The sequence below is a fragment of the Strongylocentrotus purpuratus genome, unplaced genomic scaffold (assembly GCF_000002235.5).
Source record: "Strongylocentrotus purpuratus isolate Spur 01 unplaced genomic scaffold, Spur_5.0 spur5_scaffold_5, whole genome shotgun sequence".
Taxonomy (NCBI): domain Eukaryota; kingdom Metazoa; phylum Echinodermata; class Echinoidea; order Camarodonta; family Strongylocentrotidae; genus Strongylocentrotus; species Strongylocentrotus purpuratus.
This window is the reverse complement of record NW_022145611.1, coordinates 14,981,602-15,006,408: the sequence shown is the minus strand read 5'-3', so window position 1 is coordinate 15,006,408 and position 24,807 is coordinate 14,981,602. Positions and strand designations below refer to the sequence as shown.

Genomic DNA, 24,807 nt, shown 5'->3' with positions numbered 1-24,807 from the left:
TCATACACTCATACAATCACAAATTATTTCTGACCTATATTACAACATGTATCTCATTTCAATAAAATTTTAATAAATCTTTAAAGTAAAGCACAAATACAATTTTCAGGCAAAGAAACAGCAAAATTCCACTAAGGCACTGCCTATGGATTTAATCCAACTCAAAATTAGACTCAAAAGTACAGTCACAATACAGTTTATTAAACAAGAGAGCTACATGAATCAAATGATAAACTGTAAGCAGTAAAAATGGAAGAGTTTTTCTCTTTGTCCGCATAGCTATCTGAACAGTCCATCTCTATTGCTTGCTAATGAAACGATGAACTCGTCTTCCCAGTGCTCTTAATGTAATCTTTTAGGTAGATTCAAAAAGGCATTTTGCTTAAAGTGTACCATTTAGCATGTTGTGCTCTTAATGTGAGGGGTTCTGCATCGCTATATCGTGTTCAAAATATGAGGTTTGAATATTATTTCTACAAAGAGATACATGTATTGCAGTTTAAATAAACTCTCAGTAAACACAAAAAGAACCTGTATAGAATAGCCCAAAGTCCAAATTGGGTTCTGTGCGTGGAGTTTTATAGTTTTCCTTACTTTCTTCATACTTCCTAACCCTTTTCTATAGAATGCGAGGTAAACTTCTTTTTGAGGTTGATTTTATACATTCTAGTTATGCACAACTTACTTCTTTATGGTGATTGGTACACTTTAAAGCTTATCAACACTAGTGTGGCTAGGAGGGATTAGACCACACAGCGAGGTCACTGACAGGTCGCTATCTCATCAACTCAGATCTCGAATAACATAAGAAATAGAGGATCATGGGGGACCAACAGGCACCGATTGGGGAAGTTTTCTATATAGAGGGAGCAAGTAGCTACAAGTAGGACAGTGGGGCTTTAAAGTACCCAATTCCTGATGCTTCTCCTCTCATCTCCTATTTCATACATTCTACACATTCCTATGAAATTATCAGCATTTCAGCTTTTATGGTGCTCTTCATGTTTTCCGTTCCACAGCGTAATGATGGCAGCCTCTAACACGGCTTTTTTGGCAGAATTCTTGGCAAAGTTATTCTGAAGCTTCTTTTGTTTTCCATTCCACGCATTCCAAACGCTTCTATCATGGATGACTATGAGCTATTTTGATGCTAATTCTCACGTTTTCTGTTCCACTGATTCTATCGACATTTTGATGGCTGCTTCTAACATGGCTGATTCGGTCATACCACTGTCCAGTAGTTCTCCCGTTTCCTGTTCAGCCACGACTGTACAGGATGGGCTAGAGGTCTTGGCAGAGTTGTTGGTATTGCTTTCAACTCTCTCCTTGGCTGTGGAGAGTTCTCTCTTTTCTTCCTCTTTTGACGTGGAAGGCACTTCTGAGGGTGTGGACTGATTGCTTGCAGCTGACGATTGTGTAGGCCCGGGGTTTTGTCTGTAACGTCAAATTTATAAAATATGAATAAATACAAATAATCTTCAAATTTATCTACCGGTATTCACTCTTATAAAAAATTAAAATGTATTTACTGGTAAATGGCTAATGACTCAAATTTTTATCTGGTATAACTACCACCTGCAAGTAGTCATGTCAAGAGATTTTTTTAATTTCTGGATAGAAATGAATGGCTAAAACAAAAACCGGTAGGTATGTTGTTTGGGGCACATTGCATAGAAATGTCCTTTTTTAATGATATTTTAATGATACATGGGTCACATATTTTCACAAGTCTTACAAATAGGAAATGTCTGTTCCATCACAAGCTGAAAATAAGAGTGTGAGGTCTTACATAAAAATGGAGAGTTCTCTTCATGTGAAATCACACATATTGCCATTGCCTCTTTCATACAATATTCTTTTTATGAACACAATTACAAGGGATTCTTTACGGGATTCTAACAGTAATATACCCAAGTAACATGACGGTTTTCCTTTATAACAAATATGTAGGGGGATTTCCCCAACGAAAATTCCAAGATATTAAATAGTAGAACAAGCTGTGAAACAATCTAGCCAAAGTTAGTACAATCATGTACAAATCAGCGTTGTGTTGATTTTACACATAATATTCACATTATACACAAACTGGTATGCTAAATTGCATCCCAGGATGTTAATTCATTTTCATCTCAAATTATGTAAATATTCCACTAAGCTTTAAGACCAAAAAAACATCACATCATCTTTTTTCAATTGATTTTTTTTTTGTTATTGGGTTATACAGCACATCATTTCAGAGTTGTTGGTAAACTGCTATTTATGAGGTGAAATTGAGGACACCTGCTGGAAAATATAATTTTACCTGTTGAAAAAAGCTTCTCTTTTCCTCCTCAGTTCATCCTGATTGACAGGTTCACTTGCCTCTGAAACTTGATTTTCTGTTCCTAGAAAAAATGTACAGCAATAACTTAAAACTTTTAGATTGCACATTAGAACTGTAATCAGTAGATCATATCCAAGATGCATACAGCAAATCAAAATAATTCAGATTATAACTTTCTGTTCCTGATAATTGTCTTGTATCCTATCAGATATAAATCAGTAGAATCATGAAAAATTGTGAATTGTGCATATATGCAATGGATATGAGGACATTACAGATCTGTTGGCTCTTGATTATAATAACATTAATTTGCAGGCTTTTTGCAACGCACTAAAACGCAAAATTACTGTACTGCACCCACTTATATTAATATTAACAATAATAATATCTAAGATTTATATAGCGCTGGTATACACATACAGTTTCTAATCGCTTTACAAAACAAATGAAATGAAAATTACGTTTAATCTAAATGAAGTACTTGGACAGTGAAGAGGGCCAGTACTCAAAATGCATTTCATACCTCGTAGACTTAGTTGTATCGCAGCTTGAAGCTCGTCGTCTCCTTTGTACCCCGAGGTAAAACCCCTGCTTGCCTCTAGCGCCTTCTGAAGGTCATCCTGGGTCACACCGACCCCAGTGGATGCCTTCTGATTTGAAGACTGGGCGTCGTCGGAAAGGAGCTTTGGTGGATGGGTCTGAACGGCAGGTATGAGCCGTAGTAGCTGGTCTGCTTCACACTCTGGTAGACTGCCACGAATCACAAATATGGAGTAGCCTTGGATTGATGAGAAAATGATGATCATGAAAGAAAAATCAAGCTTTTTGTCAAAGCTGTATATTGTATATGAAAGATCTATTCACACTCGCGGCAGAATACCGTTTTACACAAAAATTCATTGGCAGAATTAAATTAGAAAAGCATAGGGCACTTCACATTTCTGTTTCTCATAGTTACAGATCTATGAAAACGTAAAGCGTTGCAAGTAATGGCTTTGTAAAGTTTGAGGTGGTTTATTAAGTCATGTCTGAATGAGAATGAGAGTTACCATAACCCTATTATTATTATTAAACCAACCCTAACCCTGACCCTATATGAAATACAAATTTCTACTTCACAACGAAATTGTGAAGTGGAGGTAAACTCATGCATAATAACCTAATCTCTTCTGAAAATAGATGCACATAGTGCATTACATCTTTATTACAAAGTGCTTGTGATTCAAGATGATGCATGGTAATGAACAAGGATGCTTAAATATTGAGAGGAATTCATTTATTTCCTTTTATTCCAGATCATGATATTCATATCTAACACTGGGACTACAGCCAAATAACATTAAAACTGATTTTGATGCAACATTCATTACTTGTCCTTGAATACATTGAGAAAGCAACACAAACAACAACAAAACATTTTACAGTTCTCACCTTCCTTTTGCAGCTGAGCAAGGAACATGCTTAAATATGTATCTGATATCAGTTCTGGACCAGTCAACAGAGAATTCAGATTGAACCACTGATTCCCAAGCTTCCTAATCGTCAACCAGTGCTCCCGAAAGTTGCATATAAAGGCACATTCTCTCCTGTAGAGATAAAAAGACAATGTATTTTAAAGGTACTATGTCCCATTTGCAGGCCAAAAAATATGAAAGGGTTAAATTCCAATGGCATTTGAAAGATAATACTAATTTAGAACTTCCCTCAAAACAAAAGGGCTTGAAAATGGCTTTTAGGGGGAAAATAACCACTAGTTGTCAATTTTACTTTAGTGATTGCATCATTGCAATCACCTAAGTAACATTCTAATTTTCAGACCCTTTTACCAAATGGTCGTACGTTTTGTGCTGCACAAAGATTCAACCAGTTTTATATTGGCCATTACAAGTAGTGGGTTATTGATGTAGACAAATGCTCATTTACAGTTCGTTTTATGTATGTTATTATCAAAGAAAAAAAAATGTCAGTCAGTCACACAATAGTGTCTGACAGTGAAGTCTGGAAGGTAAATGGGTTTCCTTGCATAATTTGAATACTAGGACACTGCTAATGTTTAAATTTCACAGATAGGACATTCATGACATTCATAATTCATGCAAAGTTCTACAGAATTTGATGTTGGTTGCAAAAGGAACATACGGTAGTATCTTTAATCCATAGGAATTTTCTGCAAAATGTAAATATTTTTTTAAATGAATTTATTTTGAAAAAGGACAACCAGATTTTGATTGTGGATGTATATAGAGCGTTCAATTACAACTCAACATTCAAAACCCTTTCTTTTTCCCTTGTCTTTCTTTAATCAGATTTTTGATAAATGTTCACTATTCTGTTTATCTCCCATTTTCTACATCTATTAAAACCAACTTAATATCAGGGTGGACTTCCCCTTTAACTATGCTACCATGAGGCCTATAGTGTACATTCAAAGTGATGAAAGGATAGTAATGAGATAACTCTTGAAGAAACAGGATTGATCATGTGTACTTACTCAGGATAAACTGAAGCTATACCAGCCTCTGAACTACCAATGGGAATACTGACAAGTTCCCATACGAACAGAGCCTTACTGATGACTTGCACAGAGAAGAAGCCACTGTCATCCATATTTGTGGATGGTTGCTGTCATTTAGACAAGAAATGCAAGCAAAAAAGAAAACAGAAAAGAAGCTGCAATAGTGTAAGAAAAAAAATCTACATCAAACTTTCCTTCAATAACATAAACTGGTCTTAAAACATCACTTGCACAGTTTAAATCAAGTTAAAATCATGATTTGTAAAGCTGTGAGTATTTAACAATGATTTAAGATATTTACACAAAGTAAAACACTAACAAAACAAAGATTGTTCATGCATTCAAAGGTCTAATACAATCTTCAACAGATTAAACATATGAGAAAATTGAATGAAATTCCACATTTAAAGAATAAAAATGCATATTAACCTACTACATTGTGCAGAAGCAACCTTTAAAAGAAAACATCTTTCATGACCATCAATACTTCAAAAAATATTAAACCCCAATATTAATTTGAATAAATTTACATACACTGATAAAAAGAATGCTAACTTTCTAGTGCAATCAGGAATTGGCCTACCAGTGTCTTTCATTTAAATTTTTTGATATTGCTTACTTCTTGGAACCTGAGGTATTCTACCGAGTCCACTCCACCTTCAGCCATGTGAGCCCCTTCTACATCATCTAGATCCTGAGCAATGGAGGCAAGATCTACTGCACTAAAGTAGGAACCTATCACATCAAGAGAAAGGAATCAGAACTTTATGGTCAGGATACACTTTCAATTTTCATACATGCTCTGTAACACTTTGCATTTATATAACAAGTAATTGTGGGTTATTTGAGTCTTAACAGTTAGAATACTGTTGAGTTAGCTCACTGAAAATGAAGTATTTTAGAATTTCTGTCTTAATGTTCAACTGAACAGCTACAAGGGCAGAGTTGAGAACAAAAGGCAACAGGATGCAGATGATGAAGATGAAATTATTACACTACCCCAGTACCCTGAGGGTCATAAAGCAAGTGTTTATAAGAAACCAAGGCATTTTCGTTTAATATCTGAGGGACTTGATATTGAAGATTAACAAATTACCAAAGGGTGAGATAGAAGACTTGGTATGTAGAGGAGATGAATGAAGAAAGTGGGTTGAGTAATTGAAGTAAATGAATATGTTTAAGTGAATAAGCAAATTATGTGAAATTAATATGTATAGAGAGAAGAGACAAGAGAAACAAATAATTATTGTAACAAATACAAGTATGGTGTGATTTTCATTTTAATTCTTACAATGTCATTACCATAACATTTCTCTTTGTCTCAATTCTTAATGAAGGGTTTCAAGATCTCAATAAAAGCTTTTAAAAAGATAAAATCTCACCTTGCAGTAAAGAATTTAGACAATGCTGGGCACACAGTGATCCCTCTTGCTAAAAAAAAGAAAGAGAAAAACGATGAACAATATCTGAAACAGATATGCGATTGGCAATTAAATAACTACCCAATATAACTTACCAATATCTAGATTCTTGTTTCAAATAAATTTTGAAATTATATAGGAAAAGACTAGTAAGGTTTAATCAATACATGCATAGATATTGATAAACATAAATAAATTTACCTTGTATTCTCATAAACTGTATCTATTCGCACTACTAATTACCTTTCACATCTGACAGCAGACTGACAGTAATATTAGTAAATAAAGACTGAAGTCATGAAGACAAATAAAAACCTAGAGGCTAGACCGAAAAAAATATTCTCAAAAGAATGAAACGCTGATAACACCAAAAAACAATAACAAAATAACTTCAGTCTCTAAATTAATAATGGTAATGATATAGCAGCAGTATAGTGGACGGTCACGGTTGTTTTACAGAGACTACATGTGACTCCAGCTCCACTGCAGCTGCAGTCACAGTTTGCACTGACCTGCTGACCGGCTCTAGATATTTATTACTAAAAAGTAAAAGCATAGTCAGTACCGGTATAGACTTAGCTTACTTAGTAGACTTTCTAGATCTAGATCTAGAACCTAATGGCAAATATGCCATGGGGAAGGTTGAAAAAATGACAAGCAAATGCTTCCATAAAATTTATATGTGCGTCCTCTCGCCATGCGAGCAAAAATAGTTCAGGTACATTTTTGAACGAAGCACCACTCAATGATGAAACGACCGGAAGTTTCAACAAGATCACCTTACACTTCCGTATACTGATGCTGATGATGCTGATGCTGACACTTTACCAGACGGTTGTTTTTGTCTAGTGTAGTCTACTGGAGTACTGCATGCTGCATGCTGCATGTTATTGTAATTCAAAAGCCCATTTGATTATTAATTTGTACTTTTTTGTAGACTATTATTATAACCGGATGACTTGAAGTAGATAAGGCATCTTTTGTAGGACTACAAATTGATAAGCATCTCACATGGATTGAACATATAAAAATGGTCAATCGAAATATTCGTTCAAAAGTCGGAATTTTGTTCAGAATAAGGCATTATGTCCCACAGAACATTTTAGTGCTATTATACAAAGCGTTAATCCAGCCACATATTTTGTATGGAATTGAAGTATGGGGAACCACATACAAAACCAACTTGAATGGTATTTTCCTTACCCAGAAAATGGCAATGAGAGCGATAACTTTTAGCCCAAGAGGTACCCATTCGGAACCCTTGTTCCAAAGGATAAAAGTTTTAAATATTTACAACCTTCGTTTCCTATCTGTCTCGTGCAACCTTCATCTATGACTTATTAAATGGCAATCTTCCTCACTCCTTAATTGAATACTGTCAGGTAATAGAGCACAGATATGGCACAAGGGGCAAAGAACAAGGACAACTATATCTGCCTAAATGCAAAACCACACAAGGTCAATTTTCAATATCATTTATGGGCGTGAAAATATGGAATAGTATAGACCTACCATACGATTTAAGAGGAATAAGATCTAAAAATGCTTTTCGGAAGGGGTTAACGAAACATCTAAATACTTTTAGTTAAACAAAAGTTAAAACTTCTTAAAATGGCAAAAAGAAATCTCAGATTAGAAAATTTCTAAAACGATCACTAGATAATGATATATTTTTTATTTACTGTATGTTTGGTTTTGATACGGAAGTCAACACACATTTGACTTCCATGTTAAGTAAGGAATATTTCTAAAGGACTATTCTATTTCTTTGTTTACTTATATAGTTTATGTTACATGTATATAATGTAGTATAGACCTAGTAAAAATTAAAATAAATAAATAAATTAAAAAAAAATAATAGTTTTAAAATTCTTGCCAAAGACAGGGAACCAGACTCGACTAGCACTTCGCCACCTGGCTGGCAGAAGGGCGTTAGCTCAAATTTCAGGTCAATAATGAAACTTTAAGCAGAAGGGCGTTAAGCCGTTAGCACTAAATCGCCTCAAACTTTTATAAAAACTGACTTATTTCTGAGAAAAAAATTGTGGCCGTGTTCTACTACAGCATTTCTACTAGTCTTTAATGTTTTAAACCAATTTTCGAGACAGAAAACAGTTTAAATATAAAACAAATCTTTAAATGCGAATAATTTGAAAAGTAGTTTTCGGGTCGCTAACGCCCTTCTGCCACCCGGACGACGACTTGTGTGCTAACACAAAAGTGTACACATAATATTTTATTCCATTTGTATACGATTACGACATACTTTGTAAAACAATATTTATATTATTCATTTGTAATGTTATCGATCTTGTGTTATATTGTTATATTTTATGTAATCATGCTTGATACATTATGTTTTACTTGTTATTATTTTTGTTGTATAATGTTAATAAACTCAAACTCAAACTCAAACTTGTATTTGTAGATCTAGACCTAACTTATTTGATACAAACCTTTTCATGGAATATTGAATCCATTCTCCTCCTAAAGTTTTAGTAGTTTGGTGGCTTCTTCTAGAACTTCTTCCAAATCCTCACACTAGTTCCTGATACTGACCAAGAGTACCGTAATGATTTATTGGCCTCTAGCTCCTTGCATATGCCATCTCAATGCAATCTCAATCTCCAATGGCTCTAGCTCTCTCGCGCGGGGCGCGGCGGCGAGGGCTGGCCTAACGTTACCGGTATGTACTTGTACGTAGTGTTACCTGATTTTTATTTGCAGGTAAGATGAGGTACAGGTGCACGTAAAGTCTAAAGCTTAAGCCGGGTGTGGAAGCAGGGAGAGTTTATTAGGCCGTGATGGTATTTTTTACATCTAGTTTGAGATAGAATTATGGCAATTTTTAGGCGAATGCACGTGCTTGTATGGTATTAAGAAGAGGATCCATATTCCATATTCCTGCAAAATACGCCCTTATCATAATATGAAAAAAAATGCACCCGCAGCTTGAGCTAGATCTGCTACTGTACTGTACAACGTACAACGTACAACGTACAACGTACAACGGAGGAAGAAGAAGAAGAAGAAGATGCGCTTTGCGTGGCGGGAATACAAATCTGTAATGATTTATAAATCATCAGTCTCTAGATTGCCATAAATGAAAAAGTAGGGTTGTTGGGGTGTATAAACAATTCCAAATAACACTTAATTTAAAATTTGTATTTGTTTTGATCGAAACAATATTATTTTGTTTTTATATCCAACGTTTTAGTAATTAGAGGCAACTTAAAAATTGGCCACTCACTATCTGCTACCGAAAACTGGTCGGAATTATTCCCAGTCAGCTCACCCAATCAACAACAACGTAAATCAGCTGGGCCATTATTCAAAATCACGCACGCTACGACACGAAAGCCGACCATTAAAATTTTCGAATGTTGACATCGACTCTACTCCAAACGCCAAGATGCCATCAAAACTGAGTGATTATGATATTTTATACACGATTGGGAGTGGCTCATACGGAAAATGTAGAAAAGTACGTCGAAAAAGCGACGGAAAAGTAAGTATAATAACGTGCGATGCGGGCATTTAATTTTGTCGCCAGGAATAATTTGGACTTTGTCACACGCGCGCCCGAAGCTCGGGGGACGGGAAAATGGACGCGGGAGTAGGGCTTGGTCGACCGGTCAGCGTGTAGTATGGAAGCTAGTGTGGTACTGTTTACTATAAGTGTTTCTGTAGTTGTAATATGTGACTGAGCCGGAGGCAGTTTAGTGCGTGATGAGGTGACTGATGTACTGATAGGCCAAGGTTATTTTTTGCTTTAGATGACTAGGGCCCCGTTCCTAGATTTAGCTAGAAACCGTCATAAGTCTAACTTCTTGACTATCCCATTGAAACGTGTGTTATAGAACTAACACGCATTTCAATGGGATAGTCAATAAGTTAGACTTATGACGGTTTGTAGGAACGGGCCCCTGATCTATAAATCTAGAACTAGATCTAGACTCTAGATTCTAGATCAAAGATTTCGAGATCCTGTCCAGATCGACAGATCAGACTTTCACCTGTATTGATGTATTCACCTGTCTTTTCGGGCTCCTTAGTAAGACAATGTCTTGTAATGCCCTCCCATAGTTCATCAGTACACCGGCACTAGCCACTGCAAAGAGTTCGTTCCTTAATACAATAGGTCCATTGCTGGATCTGTGGGAAGACTCAACAGCACTTTAATCAGGGCTGTCAACCCTCCCGCATTTGGAGCTAATTGGAGGGAGTCTCACGCCACCATGCACATTCTCCCGCCATCCCAATAGCACAAAGCGCCACAAGCACGCCTTTCCTCCCGCTTCGAATCTCCCAGTTTATGAAAAAACCTCTCGCCAAACATGGTAGATCTATCCACAATTTGACCCCCAAAAATGTGCTCTTACCCCCCCCCCCCCCCCCTGCTTATTCAGCAGCTGGCTGAGTCGTTGCGAAATTTTTGGCGCGATGTTCAAATTTTAAAACACCCCCCTTAAAAAAAATCCTGCGTACGTCACTGCCGCGCCGTTGAGCAAAACAAAAATTTGCATACAACCTCCCTCAAAGCAGTTCCCAAATGTGACAGCCCTGCATGCTTTAATACAATCTGACTAAACATCACTAAAGCTTCTAAAAAAGAATTAAATGACGGATTTTAACAAGAGCATGCTTTCACAATTATTTTTTATGTGCCTTAGATTCTCGTTTCCAAAGAAATTGACTATGGCACCATGGGCGAAGTTGAGAAACAGATGCTTGTGTCAGAAGTCAACTTGCTGAGGGAGCTCAAGCATGAGTTCATTGTGCGCTACTATGATAGGATTGTAGACCGCGCCACCTCTACCATCTACATCATTATGGAGTATTGCGAAGGTGGTGATCTTGGCAGTCTCATATCAAAGTGCAAGAAAGACAGGTATATATTAACAGGAGGTGTCAGTGAACTTTGCTTATTATCTGCAAGTTGTTCTGTAGTAGTTGGTGCAATTCATTTAAACTTTTTGAAGTTTGTTGTTCTTTACTTCCAATACTCATTTTCCACATCTAGTAAATTTCCAGAAATTTTCAAAATGCTTGAGAACATTTTTTGAAAGGAAGGAGGGGGGGGGGGGGAATTTGAGATTAAATGTCAACTTTATTTCAATACAAAGTCACAAATAGCATTATCTTTGATTATAGTGTATATTGTACTTTTCATTCTGTATGTTGCAAGTGCAATTTCTCTTTGTAGATTTCATGTTAGTTCAGTGAATATACAACGCCTTGTTTGTCGATGCTCAAAAGGAAGAATTCTTACATTTTTTTTTTTTTTCTTGCAGAAAATTCTTGGAGGAGAGCTTTGCGTGGAAGATTTTCCAGCAGCTGACCATTGCCTTGCAGGAGTGCCATAGGAGGGGTAAAGGTCGTGCCATCCTTCATCGAGACTTGAAGCCAGCCAATGTATTCCTGGATGCAGATCACAATGTGAAGCTTGGTGACTTCGGCCTGGCTAGGGTCCTTCAGCACGATACCAGTTTCGCCAAGACGTTTGTGGGGACACCATACTACATGTCACCAGTAAGTTTTCTTTTTTTAAAGTTAGCAATGTATGGCATAGGGTCCTTGTCAGAGCATAACATACCCAATGCACATATCAAGCAATGAGTCCCCAAAGTCTTGAATGATAGTGGGAGGGGGCTGTGTTCTTGATTTGTCTAAATGTAAAAATAAATATTAAACATGATTTTCCCCACCTTTGTGTTTGTTTATGCAGGAACAGATGAACAGACTGTCATACAATGACAAATCAGATATTTGGTCCCTCGGTTGTTTGCTGTATGAGCTTTGTTCACTCAGGTGAGGTTACTTGATCTATTCAAACTTTATTCAACCTTTAGAGTGGTTATCTATTATCTTCTTCAAATATCTCCATAGATGGTCTATTTTTAAATGGAAAATTATTGATTCTTGATAAAGATTATCAAGATAAAGAGAAGTGAAGTCATCTCATATAACGCAACTCAAATTACATGTATGCCTTTGGGTGCAGGATTGAAAATTAATAGAATCTTTCGTACACAAAAAGAAATGAAGAATAACCCATGGAGGGTATCATAGAATTGCAAACCTGTTAATTGCTTTTTTAAAATTCTTTATGAAATTTTTTTCTTGAACTTTCACTTCCCCTTTTAACGCTTGTATTGAAATTAACTTGATGCCATGATTAGATATTTATTTTTTTGTAAAGAATGGTTCTATTATAGAAAGAAGAAAAAATCATATCTTGTAAAAATAGATTTTTGTCGCCATTTGCTAGTGCTTTATGAAAAGCATGTTGAAGAATTGATGCATTATTCAAGTTATGGATATTGAATTGAAACTTCAAACTTATTTTGTTATCAGTAAAAGTCAACGTCTATGTGACTTTTGCCATATAATTAGCAGTGATAGGTTATAATGTATCGTTTGCCATTCTCTCTCTCTCTCCCTCCAGTCCCCCATTCACTGCCACCAACCAAGCTGCTCTTGCTGTGAAGATCAAGGGCGGTCATTTCCGTAGATTGCCAGTGCAATATTCATCTGATCTCAATGAGATTGTATCCAGTATGCTCAAAGTAAAGGTAAATTGGGATGTTATTTAGTCAAGTCCAAGCTATTTTGTCCCCATAGGATGCTGGCCACATCTAAGATTTTATATGATGACTTTGTCAAGCCAATAGCCTTACTAGAAGTCATATCAAACAAAACATCATATGAAATTATATTTTTATGTCAATCAAATATACATCCAAGTTGAACCTTTTGTAGAGAAACAAGGTGAAGTAAATGGGTACCTGGTAGGAATTTATTTGTTGAAATGCAGCGCGCATAACAGCTGCACTGCTAAAGCCAGGGTAATTATGCTGCATTATTGTAGAGTGCTTAGATACTTCTGATAAAGTAAGTGTTAGGCGCTATATAAGCAAGGATAATTATTATTACTGTGAAGATTAAAAGAAGGTGAGGCTTTCAGTGAGTGGACTTTACTTTCTTGTTCTTTTAACAGCCTTCATCAAGACCTTCGATAGATGAACTCCTGGCAGATCCAAGACTGTCACCTCCACCTTCCCAGGTTTCCTCGGCAGACGCGCCTAAGGAAGCAGAGGTGGATCTCCTGAAGAAGGAGAGGGAAGCCTTGTTGGCCCGGGAGGAGAGCCTCAAGCTCAAGGAGAGGAACGCTGACAAGAGGACACAGATGTTGAATGACAGAGAGAAAGAACTGGATTTGAGGGAGAGAAGCTTGGCAGCTAGGGAGAGGCTAGTGAAGGATAAGATGTCAAGGTAGTTTCATTTCCGGAATAGCCTTAGTTGTGATATTGAGCAAGTTTCATCGAGCAACTGGTGTAGTAGTAGTGGCAAATTGTTGATATCTTTATAACAAGTCAATAGACTTGATAGAACAACCCAAACATCATTGTGGGATTTGAGACTGGACCAGTGTTTTGGCAAATACATGTCCGTTGATGAAAATAACAGGACTTTCCTTATGCTGTGAAAACCTTTGAAAAAATATAGGAATAGCTGAAGGAATTATCTTACCATTAACTCAAGATTCCATTTACATGTATTGCTGGTGACATGACATTTGCCCCATCCCAATTTTCTGCTTGCTTTATTTCATCAAACTTACAGGGTTAGATTTGGTGATGCAGATGGGTTGAAGTTAGGAATTGGAAAAGTGTAGAAAACTGACCTTACAGTTTTTGTTGCTGGAGCAGGCATTGCCAAACCATAATCTTGCATAAGAATAGTATAATATTCTGAAATCTTTCTAGTATTGGCAGCTGGCAGCACTGAATATTGCTTTTAAATCACTGCATATCCAATTGTGACTCTTGGAAGACATTTTGAATATCCATTTCATTGAAAAAAATTGGCAAGGATCTCTTTATTATCTCAAGTTCCTTCAGGCGATTACAACAATATTTTATTTCATACTTTTTAATAACAGGGCAGAAGAACTAATTGAGGAGCACGAGAAGCAGCAGAAGCAGATTCCGAAGGTCATCACCAGAGTGACAGAGCTGCGCAGGCAAAAAGGTAGGACTTCTCCCGAACATGACCGTGGTTTTCCTTACTTGTGTGCTAGGTATATGATGAACGTGCCTGGACAAAAGAGGTTTTCTACTCCACCATAAGATTCCTACAAGACAAGTCTAATCAAAATTACAATTGTGTATCCTATGACACACCTTTAAAAGGGGCGATCATGTCATAGGGTAATCGTGTCATTTTCAGGTTGGGGATGAGACAACAGTTCTTTTCCTGGGATTTGCAATTGCAACTTAAAGTTCATTGTACTGCAGTCGAGATGTCGCTTGGTTTACATGTACTTAGTTTACTGAAAAACAATTGGATTAGGTTACTCTATAAAAGATTGGCCAACACAACTCTTTCTATATTGAACTTTGAGATACATCTTGTTCATGGGCCCCGTCTTACAAAGAGTTACAACGCAAGTTGGCAGTCTCCTATCTCTTATACACAGTTGTGATTGATACCAATCCCAAATAAGTTGTGATTGATATCAACTCTTTGTAAGACGGGGCCCAGAAAGACTTTCTAAATGATTTTCCATAATCTCAAATGTGAATCTAGCAATGTTTATTTGAAAATTCTTGTTTCTGCGGTTTTTTTCTCCAGATCATAAATTTAAAGCTTTATCAATATGAATTAAAATCATGTTTGTTGGATTGAATGAAGCTAGTTAAATTATGTGTTACATTAATTTATATATGATGGTATCATGGTAGTCAGTGGGGTACTTTTTATGTGTAAATTCTTGTATGACTTATTTCAATCATGTCAACTGTTTGTAGACAATGACAAGGGGTTGCCAAAATAAATGATGCTCAAAAGCACAGAATTCAGCAATCAGAAAAAGGTATATAATATACAAACTTACATACAGTGTACGTACAATCCTGTAGAGATGAAAGAAGATATTTTTTTCTTATTGTTTTTTAAGCGTCAATTTCCTAATTTTATTCCATGCGTTTTATAGCATGTTATCCATATTGCATTCAAGGTATTGTATATAATTGCATTAAATGTGTCTTTTTCTCTGACTGATTTATGCAAGCAACTATATAAAGAAAATGATATTCTTCAATTTCACAGCTTTGGAAATGCAAGAACTTTCAAACGATTTATTAACAACGAAAAATAAAATTTAGTGATTTCATCACAGTGGACACAAGTTCAAGTAAATCCTTTTTACCTTCTTGAGATGCAAAGCTCACGTCAAGACAAAGGCATCATGTAGTGAAATTTGTAATTAGTGCAATACCAAAGGAAAATGCAATATTTTGATACAAGTGTGTTTTGTTAAAATTGTACTTTTATATGTCATTGTGCCTCTGATCAGTTACTAGTATTTACCGGTACAACAAGAAAGGAGGCAAGTAGGCCTAGAGGCAAACACATGGTGATTGGAAAATCGTGTGTTTGTGATGAGCCTTTTTATGTTCTTGACAATGTAGTGTTATAGTGAAGTTGGACATCTTCCTGAGCTCATTTTAATGTGCAATATTTTACAATGCAGTGGATCCTAGTTATGTTATTTTTTTAAAAACTGTTTTTCTATATTAAATTTGTGCAAGTGTCAGATCTTTTAAAAAAAATACTTTTGAGCTTACTCAGATTTAACCTAAGAGGATCATAAAAATGGATACATTGTAATGCGTTAATTTATGAAGTTACTTGTACATCACAATTTCTGACAAAGAGGCAGTCGTATACATGTATGCATTTCTATAGAGTCTGATTAACTGATAACTTTTTCATGTAACTTTGTGGTACACTTACATCATGGATCGAGATCAAATAGTTCTTTCCAGTATACATTTATGTTCTTGTTTTATTTTACTATCCGTTATATTTTAATTTTTATGTCATTTAGTTTTTTATTTATTTTCAATTCATGATGTTGGTGGCATTGAATTTGAGAAATAAAAGGCATCAAAGAATAATAAATTGGGTCTACTTTCATTACTTTAGAGTGCAATTGCCATTTAGTTGTAATTATTACATGTGAATTCATCTACAATATCAATATGCCCAGCCAATGCATGGACATCAGTTTTTTTATCTAGACATCATTGCTTTGAATAGAATGTAAATATGATCTATTTCATAACAAACCAAAATGTTCTCTACTACATGAAATATGGTGGAAAAACATTTTCTTCACATATATACATTTTTTTTAAAGAACAGACCACTGCAAAGCCATCAGAGCAAAAGCTCAATGAAGATTATCACAAAATGTTTATGGAATGATGACTTGATAGTTGTACCAGTATGAATACTCAAGATGTTTAATTGCATTTCACTTTCATCCCTTTTATCCCTTCTGTACATTTCCAGAGTACCTTGAAGGTATGCACCCAACCACCTTGAAGACCAAGAAGCATGTTCATTTCCAGCAAGGGAAGGAAAACAATCCAGCATCTCACGAAGGGGAGCCAGCCGTACCGTCGGCTGATTCTAAGATGACAAATTTGAAGGAGCGTCTGTATCAGGCAAAGTTGAGAGGACTTGCCCTGCGAAAAGCCGAGATGACTTCAAAACTAAAGAGCAAACAGTTGCTTTCACTAAGATAACCTGCCAGGAGTGGACTAGAAGAGTTGACGAAATTTCAGGACACAAACAACTTGTGATCTTATCTACCAAGAGGACTGATAATGTAATTTCAGTAGAGTCCCAGTGGGCTGTGCATGGCTAGTTAGAATGGATCATGACAGAAAAGTGACAGATGGAGTGGATTATAGTGCTGCATGATTCCTTATCCATTCTAGGATATAGTTATAATATGCCTGTTTACACAGGATGTTTAAAACCTCTTCAAACAGCTGCCATCGCAATATGAAATGGACTAAGCATAGTTCATTTCATATTTCTGTAGTATTTGTACAGATGAGCAAGTACTCTTGAGGGTTGTGTGTTTTGCACAATTTAGAGAAAAGAGTATTGTTGTTTAAACTTTCAGGTATCTCTCTTACATTCCGTGAATGATTTAACTGTATGTACTTTTATGACCATAAAAGAATGTTAGATAGTACATGTATCTTTTTAAATATGCAAGAAAAGTGAACCCCTCCCCCCCCCCCCCCCCCCAACAACAACAACAACAAATTTAATCTCGGTATAAATCCAATTTTGATTGACATTCATGAACTACATGTAGAACATTTGACAATGGCATGTTATTCAGGTGTGGGCATGTTTACATACAAACATTAATATACAAATGATGAGTGTGAATGAGTTCATTATATGATCTATTCATTCTCGAGTTAAGGTAGTCTGCATCTCGGGCTCGGCAAGAGCAGATATGAGACAATAAACTAATGAAGATATGCATCACTTTTGTTTTAAACATTACTTTAGCATGTTTACTAGAAGCGTAATGCGCATGAATCGTTTGACTTTGACCAATCATTTGATTAGGATCTAGGAGTGAGTTGTACAACATTAGTTATACATATTATGTAGACTACTACATCCATTATCACAGTCACGCCATAAATGTTTGATGTTGATGTTTTGTAGTGATTTCAAAGTGTGTGTTTACTGTACACATAGTACAATCATGAAATACATGTACATACAAGATGTGGCAAATGAGAACCATTTATTTGAATACTTTTATTTTATGTTTTATGATCATGCATGGCCTTGGTGGCCTTGGATTAATTTAAGCCCTGCACTGTACATGCAACGTACTAGTTATACAATCTTATTGAAAACTGTTATTAAACAGCAAAGTGAAAATGGCTGAAACTTTTCTGAAACATAGGAACACACACAGGTTTCAGCAGGTGTGATAAATTTGTCCTGAATGGCAGAGTAAGAAAAATCATGTAATCATGGCCACTTGAGATACTGTACAATAGTTTACATACATGTACATACTTTCTTATGGCATGCATGTCCTAGGATCCTAATCTTCCAAGAATGTATAATTGTAACCGTCAATTATTTTGGTCATGAGTAATAGTTTGAAAGGCCTACTTGTACCTAGACTTTTTTTTTGTAAAGCCACCTCAGTTCCATTATGGGAAAGGGATGTTTTTAAACTGCCTGCAAGATTTGTACACACAATGGCGTGAATAACAAAGTGCAGGGTTGTGTTCCCACGATTATTTATTAAACATTCCATTTTGGATCTAGAATCAGCAATATACTTAAGCTGGAAGAGAGAAAGTTTAATAGGATTAGGTTTTCCAAGCATGTAAATATACGTGTGGCATGTTGCAAGTTATTTTGCAGATTGGTCCATGAATTTTGAATTATGATATTAAATTCAAATTTTGAATAGGAAAGATTAAGCAGCGTGTGATGTGTCTAATCATTTTTGTTTGCTTCGTTGTTTGAGGTTTCATGCTTGTATACTAAATCAAAATGTATATTTTTTCATTTTATGAAGAGATGCACATGTATGTACTGCAAATTTAAATACTGAAATTACTCGTACAAAGTGATGGAGGTGCCCATGGGCTATAGTGATACATGCATGGATGTCAATGAGTAAACTTGTGGGAAGTTCTAAAACGATTGCATGTGATTGGCCACCTTGACGTGAAAAAGTGGGTAATTTAACTAATGTTCGCCATCAAATATGATATAAAAGCAAGTTCACAGTTTGTTGGTTTTATTTATTACAGTTAATGCACAGTATGAAACAAAATAAAAATCAACCAGTTAAAAAGCCTGTGGAGCCTTTCACCAATGACAATTGATGAAGCATCAACGCCAATGTATTGCTGAGTACATCAAAATATATTAATTCAAATGCAGAGTATAATAACTGAAATTTGACACATTTTAACCAAAGTCAACCATGAACATCTACTTGTACATGAAGATGATGTTTTTAGACGAGCTTAAGCCTCTGGCATTTCCTCGAGGCTTGACTGACTCCACTATTTACAGCCTACATGTTCTGCTTTCATTACAGATTCAGTCCTGTACACAGTAAACTATAGATTGGTGTATTGCATAGTGTTTGAGGAGTACTTATCTGCACAAGAGGTATTTTCTGTTAACACACCAACGACATCGGCATTACCCAATCACTGATGATTGATAAATAATGACTACCGCTAACACGTGTCAACTTCCAATCAATGTTTGATATTCTAAACTGAATTTCCACAATGGCCCACTTGTCAATAGATCATCCATGTTTAAAAGCCCTCTGTTCTCTCTTCAGGATCTGATGGTGGAGGTCCATGGGTCCTCCCCTTGTTTTAACTCCCTCTTGTACAGCTCTGTCTTGTTCTTCCAGCCAGAGTAGCGGACAGTCTGCTGCGCGTCAAGGTAGTACCCTACCAGAGCAAAGGCAGGTGTGATGGCTGCCCACCAATAATTCCTCAGCACTTGCATCACCATTTTGATTTTGGGATGTTCTGAAAGACCAACAAAATTAACAGGCATTTTAATATACCTGTGACATTTTAATATCTGCCATTTTTGCCTTCGACATTTTAAGCTCCATTTCACCAGGCGCCAGATTGTCAATTTGATGTCCAACCCTGTGGCTTTATGTGGTGCTTAAAGAACTAGCCAACACATGGTTGTTGCGATTGAAAAATACTGATTGGGACTGGCAAAATTGGACCTGGGCTGAGACACTGCAAGAATAATGCACGGTCCTGTCCTGAACCCATTAAAGGAAAATGATCTTAAAGTGATCCGGTAACTTCGTCTTAGATCCTTTAGAAATAATCCTTGATTTAGCTCATGATGCAATGATAATTATAAACCTTTAGGTCAGTCGGGAACTCCATAACTTTTACAAGCTGATCACCTGTCTGATTATCAAGATATTAATGATTGGAATTACAAATTTTGAAAAACGTTCGCTGAATGGTTTTCATAACACTACAGTCTTCCGAGGAAAACGAGTATGTTAAAACCGGTCACTCAAACATTTGTTACTTTTTTGAGGCACTTCTTGATCATTTTGAAGCGCGATTTTTTTAGGGCTTCAATATTACATATATCACAGACACTGGTAACATGTAGACCGTGTACCAGTATCTCAGATTTAACATTGTTAAACAATCCCATAAAAGAAGTAGACGTAGACTGTAGTCTACTGGTAGGTCTGATTTCTTTTAAACTGGCCGACAGTTTTGAATAAGATAATCAGCTAGTGTTTGCTGAGTTTTAATTGTGGACATTCTTAAAAAAGAAAAGGCTAGCAATATAACAAGAATTGAGAGAGAAAATACAAAGCCCATGCAATGGACAAATTTGAACTATCAAGTGATTGACTAAAAATTGGATTTGTCTCACTGCAAGTCTGCAATGTGATGTGGGCATCAGCTAGACTAGAGACGGAAAACAGATCTTGAAATATTGAATAGCCTAAAAAATAAATCTGCTCTTTATAATTAATACACACAGTCACAGCCAGGCAAAGAGTTGGTACATCTAGCCAACATCTTCATCAACTGGTAAGCCTATATACAAAGCACCGATGGTATTTACGCCTCAACTGTGTCTGGGATCACATCACACACGTACCGCAGCATGCACCTACCGATCGACCGAATGCCAGGCCAGACCCTTGCCAGCGCGAACGGTACGGGGAGAGGAGGCCACGAATGCAGTGCTGGAGCGCTTGGCGGCTGGCCCAATATATAGGCTCTAGCTAGTCTAGGCTATTAGTATTACCCCGTCGGTACCCTCTACATATCTGTCACGGCACACTGCATGGACATCAACACATTCACCTCCACATGTTACTCTACTAGAAAAGTTACTTACCAGAGGTAAAAGACCTTTATCTCTATCCTATGGGTCGTCAAATGTTACGACTCAGTTTCGGCTATCTGCCGCGGTAGCGGCCGGATCCGAATATAATCACATCGAACCGATAGAAGCCGGCGGCCGTTTTTTTTTTTGGGGGGGGGGGGGGGGGGAATTGATGGTTTTTTACATGCGCTTATGTAGCATCAGTGTGACCTTGGCTAGAAAGCCAGAAATCAGTCAATAAATTATCTTATTCGTGCACTGAGTTAGACTTAAAGAGGGTACGTAAAAATGAGAACAAGATATAAGCATTTTAGTATTCATATCTCTTTAATATTCCATTTGGCTTATACATTTCTACTTCTACAATCATCATGATACCAAACACCAGAAAATGAGCATGTATTATACACTGCACCATGAAAAACCTCTTTGAGTACCGGTAATTTTAATTTTAATTATAACCACATGAATGAATTGCCGTGATATAAAACAGCCTCTAAATTGCAGCTAGATTAACTGCAGCTACATGTTGTACAAAACGTTTTGTACCAAAAAAACAATATCATATACTTTCACATCTCAGCTCTCTTAAAGGATACATGCACGAGTGTTTGTTGTAATAAAACCAGTGGCAATAATTAACCTTAATGATGATGTTCAATTGCATTGGAAATTTGGAATACATGTAATCATATTGCAAGGAAATTTATTAAAGCACAAATTGTAGTGATTACAATACTGAGAGAGTGGGGGGGGGGGGGTAGGCATATGTAATGAATACTTCGACACATTTTTAACAAGCCATCATAGAAGAAATGATATGATTTGCTTTTCCCATGTCATTAAAACATCACATCTTGAGATATGCAGATATAAATATTGAATAGCTATAAAAGGTGTTATTATTTATGGTTATATCATCCTACACCCCTCCTTCCCCCCTTTCCATGATGCTCCTGGTAACCATTAAACAAAGTCGGGTTGCCTGTCATGAATTTCCATAGGAGCTAATTAATTTATACTGTTAAGGTCGATCACCTTGCAATACTGTATTTCACTCTGGAGTACACACAAGTATAATAACGATCATGGACTCTATATACCAAAGATATTCTGAAAAAAAATTTTGTAAAAAATCTCACTTCTTACAAGACAAGCACAGGGATGAAGTCAAAATCATATTTGTTGTATGGCTCTATGAAGGCTTGTTCACATTGACACTTCTAAGTTCTAACCTTTTTTGTCTTTTTTGTTAGTAATATAGAATGCCAATGCCCTTGATATTTCTGTTTCTATATATCACACAGATAAGTGAGTACAGAAAGTTTGTTTGGCACAGCTACATTTTTTCATCCTTACTTGATTGTGATTCACTTGCAAATAAAAGATTGAAAGAAGATTAAAAAAAAGTGGTTTCCTGCATCATGCATGAACAAGCCTCAACTAATTCTACCATTTATACATCTCTTCATCTGTTTCTTCATAGCACGAATAGGCATCCAACAGAAGTAGATACCAGCACTATCCAAGAAGCCATCATCGTCATTGATCTCCATATCTTACCAGAAGTTGATCAAAATAAAGCTCAGTTACAAACAAACTGAAACCATAACTGACTATCTGGCCTAGTCTTCTCAACTCTCCTTACACTGACATGTAATTCATTGAATATTACAAGACAAACAGACCCAGTAGAAAGAATGAATTTCATCGAGCATCGCAAACAAATTCAGATGTATGGCATGCAAAATTGAAAGGTATATTGCTCTAATATAATTGCTTCCAATACTGAAATAATCACACTGGCCTTAATTATCCTCACTGAGGTACACATAATATAACTCTAAAGGGGTGAGTCTACCTTGATATTCAGTTGGTTATAATAAAAACAGAACAAAGAGAGAAAGTTATAAATTTTTTTTTAACAATTCAGACCTTTCTTAATTTCTATTGGACTTTCCCTTTAAAACAATTCTGTACTTTTTTCATGGCAGTCATTTTTCATACATGTTTAAATTTACTACCAACATCTATTTTCTAGACAAAAACTATAAATAGTTAAAATACAAAAATCAGACTGTATAATATAATTTCATCATAAAATGTCATAATAGACTACAGAAACTCCATTAGAGATGTTCAATCAATCAGTTTGATTTCCTACCCATCTATTACTGCGTTGAGTTGATGTTACTGTAATAATAGCCTCTGATATATGGCAAGTAAAACAAGAAATGTAAACAAATGGATTAGACATATTGATGAAATAAAATGTACAGTGTATACCCTGTAAAACCTCACAACATTTAGACACATCAGGGAATTATACTGAGAGAATCTCTGCATAAACTTTCTTGTTAAAAACAGATTTTTCAGTAACATAATATATTAATTAAAAATATATGCAGAGCTCTATTCTCAAAATAATTCCATTCATAAAAAAATCTTTTACAAGAAAATTCATTTGGCAAAAAGGTTGGCATTACATGTGTACACATAACATCATGCATGTATTGCATTACAGTATCCTACATCATATATATGGTAGTCATATTTGTCATTATCTTAGTTGTCCCATATTTAATTCTGAAGATTTATCAACTTATTTCAAATCTATGGAAGACAAGTTGGAAAGGATCTTAGCAAATGAACAATAAACATTTTCTTCTTTTTAGGAAATATAATAATAAAAAAGATTAAATTCAGTGTGTGCAACGATGAAATTGTATAATAAAAAAAAGTAAGTCAATTCTAGTCAATTCAGTTCCACAGGACCTAGTATGACAAGAATGCCTAGTGTTTGTTCCTCACAAATGTATGAACATTATAACACAGTAAATAACTGAATAAAATTAACCATTGCAATTATTGCAAAATATTGAATTATTTGCATTTTTATGCCATCTCATCAAAAACCACTAAGATTTCAGTTACAATGATTCATAGAAAGCATATTTTGGCAAAGGAAAACAAGATTTTAGTTTATATCAGATGTTAAAAACAAAACAAAAGGTTGACTCTTGAAATGCCCTTTTGTTTAAATAGATGTTAAAATCATATAAATAGCATTTGTATTGGTTCATAATACTCTTTGAAAGGACTATAAGGGCCACTAACTACTGAATACAGATAAATTACCAATAATAAAATGGAAATATTTTAGACAAAGATTAAAAAAAAGAACTTGAACTGTTTTCCATGTAATTATTGCACATACATACATGTACATATGCAAAATGAATCGATTGTAATTTCTTTAAGAAAGTCAAATACAAATTTATGTAGATATCAACTCAAGCAAGGTTTAAAATTGCTTGGAACACCTTTATGTATAGCACCCCACCTTTTAAAGGATTTCATTTTGGTTTATCTCAGACTTAATATAAAACTGTTAAAACATAATAATACTTCAGTGTTGAGCATGTGTAAGTTCACATTTCAAGATCAGCAAGAAATTGTAGATTGCATGAATGATGACCCCCCCCCCCCCAAAAGGTCACAAAATGGCAGATTTAAATCTGATGCACATAATTATATAGATCAGACTACGATCCAATTTCGAAAAGGACTAGCAATAGATGCGCTCTGTACAACCAAACATACAAAATCTTACTGCTTGAGATTCTGAATACTCATATGAAAAAATAAAATCGTAATTACTGGGAATTGCTACTTTGATTAGAGGTCATGTAATGCACAATAATGTACAAATCTATTTTGTTAGTATTAATATCATTACTGAGAACCCTAATTAGCAATATTAGGCCTAAGCTTTGTCCCCATACAAG

The 24,807-nt window shown here is 35.7% G+C and overlaps 2 protein-coding genes and 1 long non-coding RNA gene across 5 annotated transcripts; 1 reads left to right on the top strand and 2 right to left on the bottom strand.

Annotated features, from left to right (window-relative positions):
- Positions 1–804: 804 nt before the first annotated feature.
- On the bottom strand, positions 805–9,177 carry LOC581652 (ataxin-3). 2 transcript variants are annotated; one of them, XM_781640.5, is made up of 8 exons: positions 8,716–9,177; positions 6,221–6,269; positions 5,458–5,573; positions 4,815–4,945; positions 3,755–3,909; positions 2,847–3,101; positions 2,303–2,384; positions 805–1,434 (listed from the first exon to the last, which is right to left on the bottom strand). In XM_781640.5, exons 1-8 carry the CDS (start codon positions 8,737–8,739, stop codon positions 1,158–1,160), a joined length of 1,089 nt encoding a protein of 362 aa, XP_786733.3. In that variant the 5' UTR covers positions 8,740–9,177; the 3' UTR covers positions 805–1,157. The 2 variants fall into 2 exon arrangements, with proteins under 2 accessions (XP_786733.3, XP_030855132.1); XM_030999272.1 differs by lacking the exon at positions 2,303–2,384 and having other exon boundaries at positions 1,183–1,434; positions 8,716–9,176.
- A 413-nt stretch (positions 9,178–9,590) lies between these two features.
- On the top strand, positions 9,591–18,585 carry LOC581714 (serine/threonine-protein kinase Nek2). 2 transcript variants are annotated; one of them, XM_781701.4, is made up of 8 exons: positions 9,591–9,767; positions 10,933–11,150; positions 11,554–11,791; positions 11,988–12,070; positions 12,708–12,834; positions 13,260–13,534; positions 14,205–14,293; positions 16,622–18,585. In XM_781701.4, the coding sequence occupies exons 1-8, from the start codon at positions 9,672–9,674 to the stop codon at positions 16,855–16,857; spliced, it is 1,362 nt and encodes a 453-aa protein (XP_786794.1). In that variant the 5' UTR covers positions 9,591–9,671; the 3' UTR covers positions 16,858–18,585. The 2 variants fall into 2 exon arrangements, with proteins under 2 accessions (XP_786794.1, XP_030854939.1); XM_030999079.1 differs by lacking the exon at positions 10,933–11,150.
- A 306-nt stretch (positions 18,586–18,891) lies between these two features.
- LOC105443428 lies at positions 18,892–21,081 on the bottom strand. The gene is made up of 2 exons (XR_972750.2): positions 21,032–21,081; positions 18,892–19,665 (listed from the first exon to the last, which is right to left on the bottom strand). It is a non-coding gene; the product is annotated as an uncharacterized LOC105443428 (long non-coding RNA).
- Positions 21,082–24,807: the final 3,726 nt, after the last annotated feature.

Excerpts from the sequence above, each read along its gene's own strand:
- LOC581652 (XM_781640.5), bottom strand. The coding sequence starts at position 8,739 with ATGGATTCAATATTCCATGAAAAG. Across the intron at positions 6,270-8,715 it reads ATTCAATATTCCATGAAAAG|CAAGAGGGATCACTGTGTGC; the intron begins GTTTGTATCAAA and ends TCTTTTTTTTAG. Across the intron at positions 4,946-5,457 it reads AATACCTCAGGTTCCAAGAA|CAACCATCCACAAATATGGA; the intron begins GTAAGCAATATC and ends TCTAAATGACAG.
- LOC581714 (XM_781701.4), top strand. The coding sequence starts at position 9,672 with ATGCCATCAAAACTGAGTGATTATGATATTTTATACACGATTGGGAGT. Across the intron at positions 11,151-11,553 it reads TCAAAGTGCAAGAAAGACAG|AAAATTCTTGGAGGAGAGCT; the intron begins GTATATATTAAC and ends TTTTTCTTGCAG. Across the intron at positions 11,792-11,987 it reads CACCATACTACATGTCACCA|GAACAGATGAACAGACTGTC; the intron begins GTAAGTTTTCTT and ends TTGTTTATGCAG.